This window comes from Poecilia formosa, unplaced genomic scaffold (genome assembly GCF_000485575.1).
Source record: "Poecilia formosa unplaced genomic scaffold, Poecilia_formosa-5.1.2 Scaffold748, whole genome shotgun sequence".
NCBI lineage: Eukaryota > Metazoa > Chordata > Actinopteri > Cyprinodontiformes > Poeciliidae > Poecilia > Poecilia formosa.
In genome coordinates this window covers 19,819-29,936 of record NW_006800687.1, presented here as the reverse complement: position 1 = coordinate 29,936, position 10,118 = coordinate 19,819, and the positions used below count along the sequence as shown (strand labels likewise).

Sequence of the window (10,118 nt, the reverse complement as noted above, 5' to 3'; positions counted from 1 at the left end):
GCATGTGCTAAATGAAAATGGGCGCTTCTTCTTCTTCTCCTTCTTCTTCTTCTTCTTCTTCTTCAGATTTCAACGGGAACTTGCATCCATTATTGTTGCACTACTGCCATCTACTGGATCCTAACATATATATCTCAAATTCTCATAATGATCCCAGTATTATTTAAACGAAAAATCTTCTTTGTCCCCTCAATGTCATGGTTTTAGGAATGTTCCGAACCTACATGCATCAAAACACTCAGGAAGACTGAAGATTAAGGGTTTTATTTACAAACGAAATAATGTGGTACGAGTTGGAGAAACCATAAACAGCAGGCAGGTCAGAAGCGTCGGGGCTGGGCTCTGAAAAGACAGATCCGGAGAGGTGAGTATACGAGGCCGGCAGAGCTTGGGGAATAACGTACTGGGCTTACGGGGTCCGAAGAATGTCTGCTCGGGGAAGCAGAGGGAGAGGGAAGCTGACTTGGTGATGCTCGCTGCGTCAGGACACCCAGGGAGAGGAGATCCGGATCCCTGCTAGCGGGCTTGACTGATCCCGGACTTGATCTGGTTTCCGGGCTCGATCAAACCTGAGACGAGGAGACGTGAGGTTAGAACAAGAACGTGTCACAACACAAGGCTTTCCAATGGCTCTCAGTTACCACAAGGGTCAACACTCTGGCGTGGAAGTGTTGGCTGGAGGCTCCTCCTATAGTCCTGGAACTTAACGGATGATCTGCAGGCAGGGGCGCAACTACATATTATTCAGGTGGATGCGACAACATAAATCGGCGCCCCACCTCCCCCCCAAAAGGAAGGTTCGTAAGGGTGAAGGAGCGTAAGAGTGCGGTGAAGTGTATGCGAAGGCATCATCGGGGCGCCGCCCCCTCCAGACAGGGTTTTGACGCCCCCTCTGGTGCAGCACCCCTATGCGTTGCATGCGCTGCATACCCACTTTTTGCCCCACTGTCTGCATGTGTGTGCTGACACACCTGCAAGGTGGAGCATCAGGAGAGAGCTGGGGGAACCCCCTGGTGGCGAGCTGGCGGCAACACGGTGACAGAAGACGACAACATTCAATGCTATTTAACTGACCAACAACATTCTCAAATTTCAATTCCCTATTAAAACCTAATTCCGTTTTAATGGGCGCTTTCTTCTTTTATTTCCAATTTTGACTTCCAATGATTCACTTCCTGCTAAAGAGCCCCCTACTGGTTAAAGAAACATCCACATATAAGTCACATGGTTCAAAGCTTAGGAAAAAAGTAGTGGCTTATAGTCCAGAAAATATGGTATATGAAAAAAAATCTAAATGCTCTCTGGTATTGTTCAGGAGGCCGGACCAAATGTGGAGGTGGGCCGGATCCGGCCCACGGGCCATACTTTGGGGACCACTGCTGCCACTGCTGGAGACGAAAGAAATAACATCGTGTCCGTGTTTTCATTATTCCCTTTTACAGGGGCGTAACACTATGAACCGAATCTTTCTTTAGCAGTTGAGGTTCTGCAGTATTATTCACAACCGCTCCTCTCCAACCCAGATCCCGTCAGCAGCAATGCAAATCGCCTGGTAGTAACGTCAGGTTAAAGTGAAGCAGAGAGCGAACAGCGAGCAGGCGGTACCGGAGCTTTGAAGTGCATCACGGTGAAACTCGCGGTATCTTTTAGTAATGTCTAATATAAAAACAGATATTCTTTATATGTCGGTGGGACCGACTCAGACTGCATTTAGTCCAAGAGACAGTCTCTTGGGTAGTCTGATAAAATTAAAGTTATAGTTTTCTCTGCAGATGAACCACTTCTGTGTTTAGGGGCGAGGAGGGTTTTTCCCGCTATTGCGAGGACAATTACGAAAAATAAATATAACGGTTTTTCTAATTTCAGCATGACGTTTTTATACACAAACAAGTATATATTAAAAAAAATATTCTTGCCCATAATTTAGAGTCAAAGGGCGCAGATCAGCCCCCCTCCTCTTGACCATCGGCCCGGTGTCTTAATAACATGGAGGCAGAGAAACTGAGAATCCTCAGTCATTAATAGACTGAAAGCAGCCACAGCCAAACTATTTTATTTTGCAAAATTATAATTAGCTAAATATTATTGTTGAGGGGCACAAGTAGGCCTCCTGACACACAGATAAAACAAAAAATAAAAATTGAAAAAAAAAAAAAAAAAACTCAAAAATGGCACTAAGTGCATCAAGGATTAAAGAGGCAGGGGCTCAAGCTCTCTCTGCCCCCCCCTTTCCTCTGCATGCCTAATAGTTAGACACACAGGAATGCTAAGGGTTTTTTTTCCATATGGAAATAAAGGTTTTCCCTGTACACAAAGGGACCCAAAGTATTGTGAGAGGCCTGTATGGGATAATGCAATACAGTTGCTGAAAAACTCCAAAAACAAAACTAACATTGACTTGATTAACATAAAGTATTGAGTAAGAGGTGATACCATTATTTTTAAATTAACTGTATGGGTTATATATAAAAAAATCTCCAAAACTGATGGACTCTTTCATTCAATCCCCACCATATCACAGCAATATTTGCATAATAGATTCCTTTGAAAACTAAAATAGATTTACAAAACATTCTGTCATTAAAAAATGTTCCATGGCCCCCAGACTTAATCTTTGGTTGACCAACCAAAACACAAAAATCCAACTTCAGGAGTTTTAATAAATCAAGTGACATATTTTTGGTGTACTGAAGGAAAATGTATGTCAAAAATAATATAGAATATAGAAATGTTACAATATTTTACAATGTGTTTTCTCATATTTTTAAATTAGCATTAAAAATAATATGTTTATGGGATGGGTGAAAAATTATATTGATTCCCATTCCTTCCCTTGCTCCTAGTTTAGTCCTTGCTATGCAATTTGGTAAGTTTCCAGAAGAACTTTAATAAAATTAAGTATTTCTGCATGATGAGTTCATAAAAACGCATAGGATTTCAAGATAAGCTGATTTTCTTATTTATTTACTAAATTGCTTACCTCTGTATCAGCTTCATTTACCAAAGATGCAATGTCTCCCTTCCACTGGTGTGGGTAGATTTGATGTAGATCAAGCAACAAGCCAGAAAAAAAGACATCAAGACTCGATGACCCACTTTAAATAAAACCCCCTCATTTATGTAATGAGTCCAAAATGCAAAGAGAAATGCATACATGAGCTACAAGAAATAGGCAGGCGTAAAAAGCAGAGGGAGTCTTAAAACTGAATAAAATATACAAATGACTCACTGGCACAAGAGGGAAAAAAAAGGAAAAAATAAGTGTGACATTAAAAGTGTGTACAGGACAAAAATATTTCACCACACTAGTAAATAAAATCTAACTAAAACTTGACACGTAGCATGTCTAATAACTGGTTATTAGACATTAATGTTTTTTTTTCCTTTTGTTTTTGTTTTACTTCAAAAATTAGCACATACGCTGATTCCATAAATCCTCTCCCAATGCGTGAATGGCAGGAAAACACATAAAGCTGGACAGGCTTGCAGAGTGGGCTCTGGACTGGTAGTGAGAGGCTTTTCACCGCAGTTGATCATGTTTGACAGACAGCTCTAATATTTCACACCATTTACACGGAACAATGTGGCTCCGACCTGCTGCATGTTCAGCTAAGATTCTCTCTGCTACTGCAAATTCCTCATACATTGATCTTTTTCTACTACCTATGCAGTTTTTGGAAGAGCTGTTTTGCTTCCATCCAACTTCTATGATCAGATTAGAATTTGGACTTAATCCCTCAGCAGGATTTTTTCAATATTCCTAATGTAGCCTACATTCTATTGGCTGAATTTGACAGATGTCTAAACCTCTTCAATCCAAACTGTGTGATATTTTCAAGCTGTGAGAGCTCAGTATACTCAGGATGCTGCCTGAAATACTGAAAATATTTTACTTGATGTGTGTTTTACCCAGCTGTAGGCCTGATAATACCATCATTTAACATTTGAGGACATATTTTCTGATATAATTCACACATTCAGATGAATAAACCCATCAACAAACTCAAATTTGATCTGACGATGCGATGCTGGCCACAGCCTTCAAAACAGCCTGTTTGTGCTTTTCGCCATACTTCTATCCAAGCCCACAGCAGGCCAGTCAAAGCCCTGACAAAATGTTCCTCCTCGATCCCAGACACTTTCCAGCAGACCATGCAGGACAGGTGGGGTGGATGGGTTTGTGGCTGGAATCCTGATAGTCCAGTTTGACAGGCTGATCAGTGAGAGTCAGTCAGTGTTGGAAAAAAAAAAAAAACACCAAATCACCTGGAGAGCAATAGCTTAACTCTGGACTATGACATCTTACTGCACTGCAATCTAAGGTGGCCTATTGAGATTCTAATGGAACTAACACTGAAAATATCACCAAATTAACTAGACTGAACCATCTAAAGAAGAAAATATTTCTACATTATAAACGTGAACAGGTAAGGCCTATGGGTTATTTTATATGGGGTTCCTTAATTTTGCAGGCAGGTGGACATCTAACCTTATGCTAATATAGCCTAAAAAGTCTGTAAAATGCTAAAAATAATCATGGTATAAAGTATAATACAGGTTCAATTAATCATACAATAGTAACAGATTTGTGACAATTAAATATGAGTTTTACAATAGCTCACGGCAGCAATTGATCTTAAAAATCTAGTATCTGCTTCTGATGTAGTGTTTTGATAGAATGCTTCAAGCTACTTTACAAAATCAGAACGTCCAAATAACCTGCAGAGCCATCCCAGCTTCCACACGTTTGCCCAGTCCAGGGATCAGTAACCTGCGGCTCTTTAGCGCTGCCCTAGTGGCTCTCTGGAGCTTTTTCAAAAATGTTTGAAAATGGAGAAAAATAGGAGTGGGAAATAGTTTTAATGTGGTTTCTGTAGGAAGACAAACATGACACAATCATTCTTAATGTTTTCCAATGCTATAAAAATGTGTAGAATATGAAATTTCAACATTTCTGTCAACGAACATTTGCGTCATAGCCTCTGTACGTTCCTTTCAGCTGGGCGGGGTGCGAGGCAGGTGGCTGTAAACAAACTGACGGGTGTGGTGGGCCATGAATAGCAAAGCGGAAAAGAGGAAAATAGCCAAGGAGAGATTCCGAATCATTTACATTCATTGCGGAAGGATTACCTGAATGTTTGCTCTGTAGCAAGAAGTTGTCAAATAACAAAAAGAGAGCGCACCTTACTGTTAAGCCACAGCTACAAATGTTTTGAAAAAAAAAAAAAATGGAAATGTGCATATATACAAGGGCGTAGATCCCATCTCATTATTGGGGGGGACCATAAACAGGAACATTTCTTAAGACTAATTTTGGGGGTGTCGGCAAAGTTACAGTGAAATGTAACGTAAAATGTGGTTTGAAGAGTTTTTAAACCACATTCAAGCTGCAGGACCAAAAATGTCTAGTAATACACATCAAAAGTGTTTTTCTCAGTAAGCAAGTTGAGAAATAAAACTAAAATTTAAATGTTGCTTCTATATGAGTTTTGTTCAGTCTCACTGATCAAATCTCTACTACACCTTTATAAAATTTTAAGGTTCTAAATAAAAAAGCTTTAATGTGTAACTGCTCTTAATAAAATTCCTCATAAGCAGTGATTTATTGAAATAGCTCCCAATACAAGTTATGGCCTATGTAAATTATAACTTAAGTTGCTTTATTTTTAAGCCTTTTTTTTAATTTTGCCATGTCTTGGGTGATGGATAACCAACAGGTAGATAGAAATGAATATTCTGGGGGGTATTATAACTTAAACGTAACATTTAAGCTCCAGAGCTTATATAGAAAAATATTCAGATTTTATTTTGTGGTTTTAAAGGCTTTAATGTTGAAGATGGTGAGAAATAAAGGCATAACTTTCTGTTTTTTTCTATCTGTTCTTGGCTCCCACACTCTGAGATGGTCCGAGATGGTCCTCTTGCTCAGCCCCTCCCTCCCGTTTCAAACTCTTCTAATTAACTAAAACTTAAAGAGTTAAATGTGAATGAGATGTTTGCTACCTTTGACAAAAAAAAAAGCTTAAGTCTATGAAAGCAGTGTAGCAGTTTTGCTAATGAGACAGCTCATCATAATTCAGCCAAAGTAAGAAAATAACGAACTGCAGTCTGATCTTTATTGTTGATGTGTTTCTTCTTATTGAGCAGTGAAAGAAAATAAAAGGTGTTACATGTCTTTTAAGTATTTACTTACTGGAAGGTTTTATGTTTGTGCTGCAGAGCTACAGCTAACAGCTAACTCCTCACTTCAGTGGCTCTGATGAGCCTGTGCTGTTCAGCGCAGATGTTGCTCGTCCTTCACTTTGGACTGAACCATTGTTCTAATAATGGTAGGGGGGACCTAAAAGTTAATTCTAATTTTTTTCTGAGATAAATGGCAGATTTAGTTTGTTCTTTGTTTCTTTTGCCTTTTCATATTGATATTATTTAAATGCAAACGTTTCTTCAATGATTTTCTTCAATGACAATTCTAGACTTTTCCAAGATTGGGGGGATCCGGAACCTCCGAACCCCCGGAATTTACGCCTATGTATATATAAGCCGCATTGCTTTATTTTTACAACTGTAGATTGCGTTTTATTGCACTCCGTTTGTTGCCCAGATAAGGGGCACGTTATGCACGTTCCGTTTTGTTGTTTTTTCGCACGTTCTTTCGATCACACAGTTAACGGTGATCGAACAGTAATTTACAAAGAGCGATCGTTATGCAAACTGCATTTGGGGGCAGATTTTTAGAGTTCCAAAAGGGGAAAAAAACGACCCTTTCCCTGTTGATCTTCATAATAAAAAATACATAAAAAATCTGAATAATTTATTGCATTTCTTTAATTTTATCAATGCAATGAAACATGATACATTAATATTGTAACGGAAGGTAAACTTGAAGCACCGCAATCGAGTAGTCACGTGGTGCGTCATTCCGTCCAGGACCCACTGCAGGGAAAATAAACATTTAATCATGAATGCTAAATATGTACGCACTTAGTCATTTTGATAATAGTGTAATATAAACACTTAAAGCCTGTTTTGCTTTTATTATATTATTATTATTATTTTTTTTTTGGTCCAACTTGGCTCCTTCAACATTTTGGGTTGCCGACCCCTGGCACAGTATGTCTTAGAAGAAAAGAACAGCCACATCATATGGAGCTCTAGTGACCTCTGCTGGACAACCCATGACACTGCAGTGAATACATGGATAAGACATTTTTCCTCACTGACATTATTCAGAGTCAGACCATACTTTTCCTATTTTCAGAAAATTCTGAGGTTTGCATACACCAATACCCACATGGTGAGGTCATAATTTTGTAAGTTTCTGACTGTCTTTTTCAAAACACTCATTTGAATTTAGGAAGTGTACTAAAGTGATGGCAAAGAGGCCTTCCAACCTCAGAGACTTGGAGCTCATCAACAAATACATCAGATAAAAAAAAAAAAGAAAAAACCCAGTGTAAATATGGAGAAAGCTGCTTTGTAATTAAAACCAGAATCTGATGGTTAGGTAATCCCCTGGTTTTTCCACTGAGGAGGATTTCAGTAATGTTCATCATGAAAATAATATAAATTAACATAATACTTGAAAAAATAAAACAATTTAATCTTTTTATATTGTCTTATTGTGTGTTGCCCGGTCTGTCACAGAAGAAAAGAACAAAAAGAACAACCACATAGTTATATAGATCTGTAAAAAAGAGTGTTTGCCCCAACGGAGTTCCCCTGTTTTTTTTGTTTTGTTTTTTTTTTTTTGCTTTTGTTTTTTGGGGGGCAACAGGGCATTGTCACAACAGAACACTTCTGATTATGAAGCTGATTTTAATATCCGATAAAGATAATCGGATAAAAACAAAAACCTGTATTCAAGTGATTCTATTAATTGAAATTAAGGGAGAAGAATCTGGCCAAACCAACCTGGCCCTTTGGGGAAAAGTAATTGCCACCCTTAACCTAATAACTAGTTGTCTCTCCTTAGCAGTGACAACACAAAAATAGTCATGGTTTTTCTACAAAAAGATTTTTGAAAAAAAATGTAAGATATTTTATGTCAAAATGAAAACTGGTCAAAAAGGTCAGTAGGCTGCATGGGTTGAAAGGCCATTCAGATAGGAAAACATCCTTTACATAATTAAATATATGTAAACTGAATTGAACTGAATTGACAAAGATCTTCATTTTAGGATAAATCCTTTATGGTCTGATGAAATGTTTGTCCACATGACCAACATTGCATTTTGATGCACCTCACAAAATGAATAGCTTCATGAAGTAATAACTTAATGTTGAAATACTTAGGCAACATTTTAGGACATCACACAGTTAAAGTTTAAAAGTTGGTATGGAGTGTATGTTATCTTCTAAATTTAAATTGAAAGAAAATTAATAAATTAACAGAATCTATTTTATTACTTTAGCATTTAGCAAATAGAAATAATCTGAATAACCTCAACTGGCATAAAACAAAAAAACCTTTAATCAGATTTAATGTAAGACGGTGTGAGAAATATAAAATCTATTCCTGAAGTCTGATAACTTACATGGTCTTTCGTCAAATGATTACAGTATAATTATTATAGGTTCGAAATGAAGATACCGTTCATTACTTTTGCGTTTTAAGAGCAGGTACTGAGAGTGTAAACTCCACACAGATACTAAAGGTCTTTCACTTGTCGAATTGTTTCTGTTATTCCCATTATTACCTGCAGGGGGAGACGTAAGGCGAAATAAAAGGAGCTGAAAGCGAAACCAGGTTTCTTTGAAGCAGGCAACCCGCCTTGTTAGCTCAGATTTACCAACTAAGCTGCAGAGAAATGACTTGTGATCGCAAAAAGGACGAGGTATGTTCATTTAAACTACTCCTCCAGGACCGCTGAGCGGTAGCTGGGCTTGTGTTTTGTATAGAAACTAATGTTGTTATACTATTGTTATTAGTTTGACTCGCATACCAACCAGCTTGTTTTTTTAATGTCATGTGTGTATTTTTAAAAGTATATATAACAAACGAAGACTATTCTATGGTATTCTACTTTATGCTTGTTGAAAAGTGTGGCAAGTTGTCAGGTAACACGGGAAGAGGACTTCCTGTTGGAACGTAGATTTTCCGGTGTTATGGATTAACTGGTGGCTAAATTATTAACTGGTTGAAACCTATGCGCACCACAGATGTTTCTAAATTGTAGGTGGCTGCATCAATGCCTGTTGAAAAATGGTACCTGTGTGACAAACCGTTTGCAAAACTTTACTATAAATTCCATTTGAAGCATACATGTTTAAAGTTACATGTTACATGTTAAAATTATGTTTCAAAAGAAGTGTCTACAGAACAGCATTCACTGCGCTTCGAAAACGCCACATTTGAGCATAAACAGATCAATGAGAAACACAATCACAAAGCTGAAGTTGGGTTCCTATTCTAGCTTCCGATTCGGGAAGTGGCAAAAGGGCGATTCCACTTAATTTTTCACTACCTTCTGCATCTTTAATCGACTCTAGTTTAAAAACTAGAACACCTCGACTCTTCAAACCTGGACTGGATTATTCTGCTCTAATAGAAGAATATTTAAAACCTGTTTGTGATTTGTGAAACCTTTTTCTGATTTGTAAAATTTAAAGAACGGGTGATTTCACCTCTATTTCTTTAACTTGGTCACATGAGGACTGCTCTAATTCCAAATCTACAACACCTAGACTCTTCAAAGCTGGACTGGATTATTCTGCTCAATAGTAGAATATTTATAACCATGTTTGGGATGTGTGAAACTTCAACAAAGGGCAACTTTTGCCATTTTTTTTCCGGTCTTGATCACACAAGATCTGCTTTAATTCCAAAACTACAACACCTAGACTCTTCAAACCTGGACTGGATTATTCTGCTCAATAGTAGAATATTTATAACCATGTTTGGGATGTGTGAAACTTCAACAAAGGGCAACTTTTGCCATTTTTTTTCCGGTCTTGATCACACAAGATCTGCTTTAATTCCAAAACTACAACACCTAGACTCTTCAAACCTGGACTTAATTATTCTGCTCTAATAACAGAATATTTGAACCATGTTTGTGATTTTTGAAACTTTTGTCTGATTTGCAAAACGTCAAGTTTTATTTTACCACTTTTTTGCA

At 37.8% G+C, this 10,118-nt stretch overlaps 1 protein-coding gene and 1 long non-coding RNA gene across 2 annotated transcripts in view; one reads left to right on the top strand and one right to left on the bottom strand.

Moving 5' to 3' along the window:
* Positions 1 to 248: 248 nt before the first annotated feature.
* On the bottom strand, positions 249 to 704 carry LOC107834751 (uncharacterized). Its single transcript, XR_001660568.1, has 3 exons — positions 642 to 704; positions 414 to 569; positions 249 to 342 (listed from the first exon to the last, which is right to left on the bottom strand). It is a non-coding gene; the product is annotated as an uncharacterized LOC107834751 (long non-coding RNA).
* A 7,721-nt stretch (positions 705 to 8,425) lies between these two features.
* LOC103131361 (E3 ubiquitin-protein ligase DTX3L-like) overlaps positions 8,426 to 10,118 on the top strand; it is an 18,890-nt gene continuing 17,197 nt past the window's right edge. Inside the window, exon 1 of the mRNA XM_007542982.2 lies at positions 8,426 to 8,834. Coding sequence (XP_007543044.1) covers positions 8,808 to 8,834 — 27 coding nt within the window. The 5' untranslated portion in view covers positions 8,426 to 8,807. The remainder of the gene's footprint in view (positions 8,835 to 10,118) is intronic.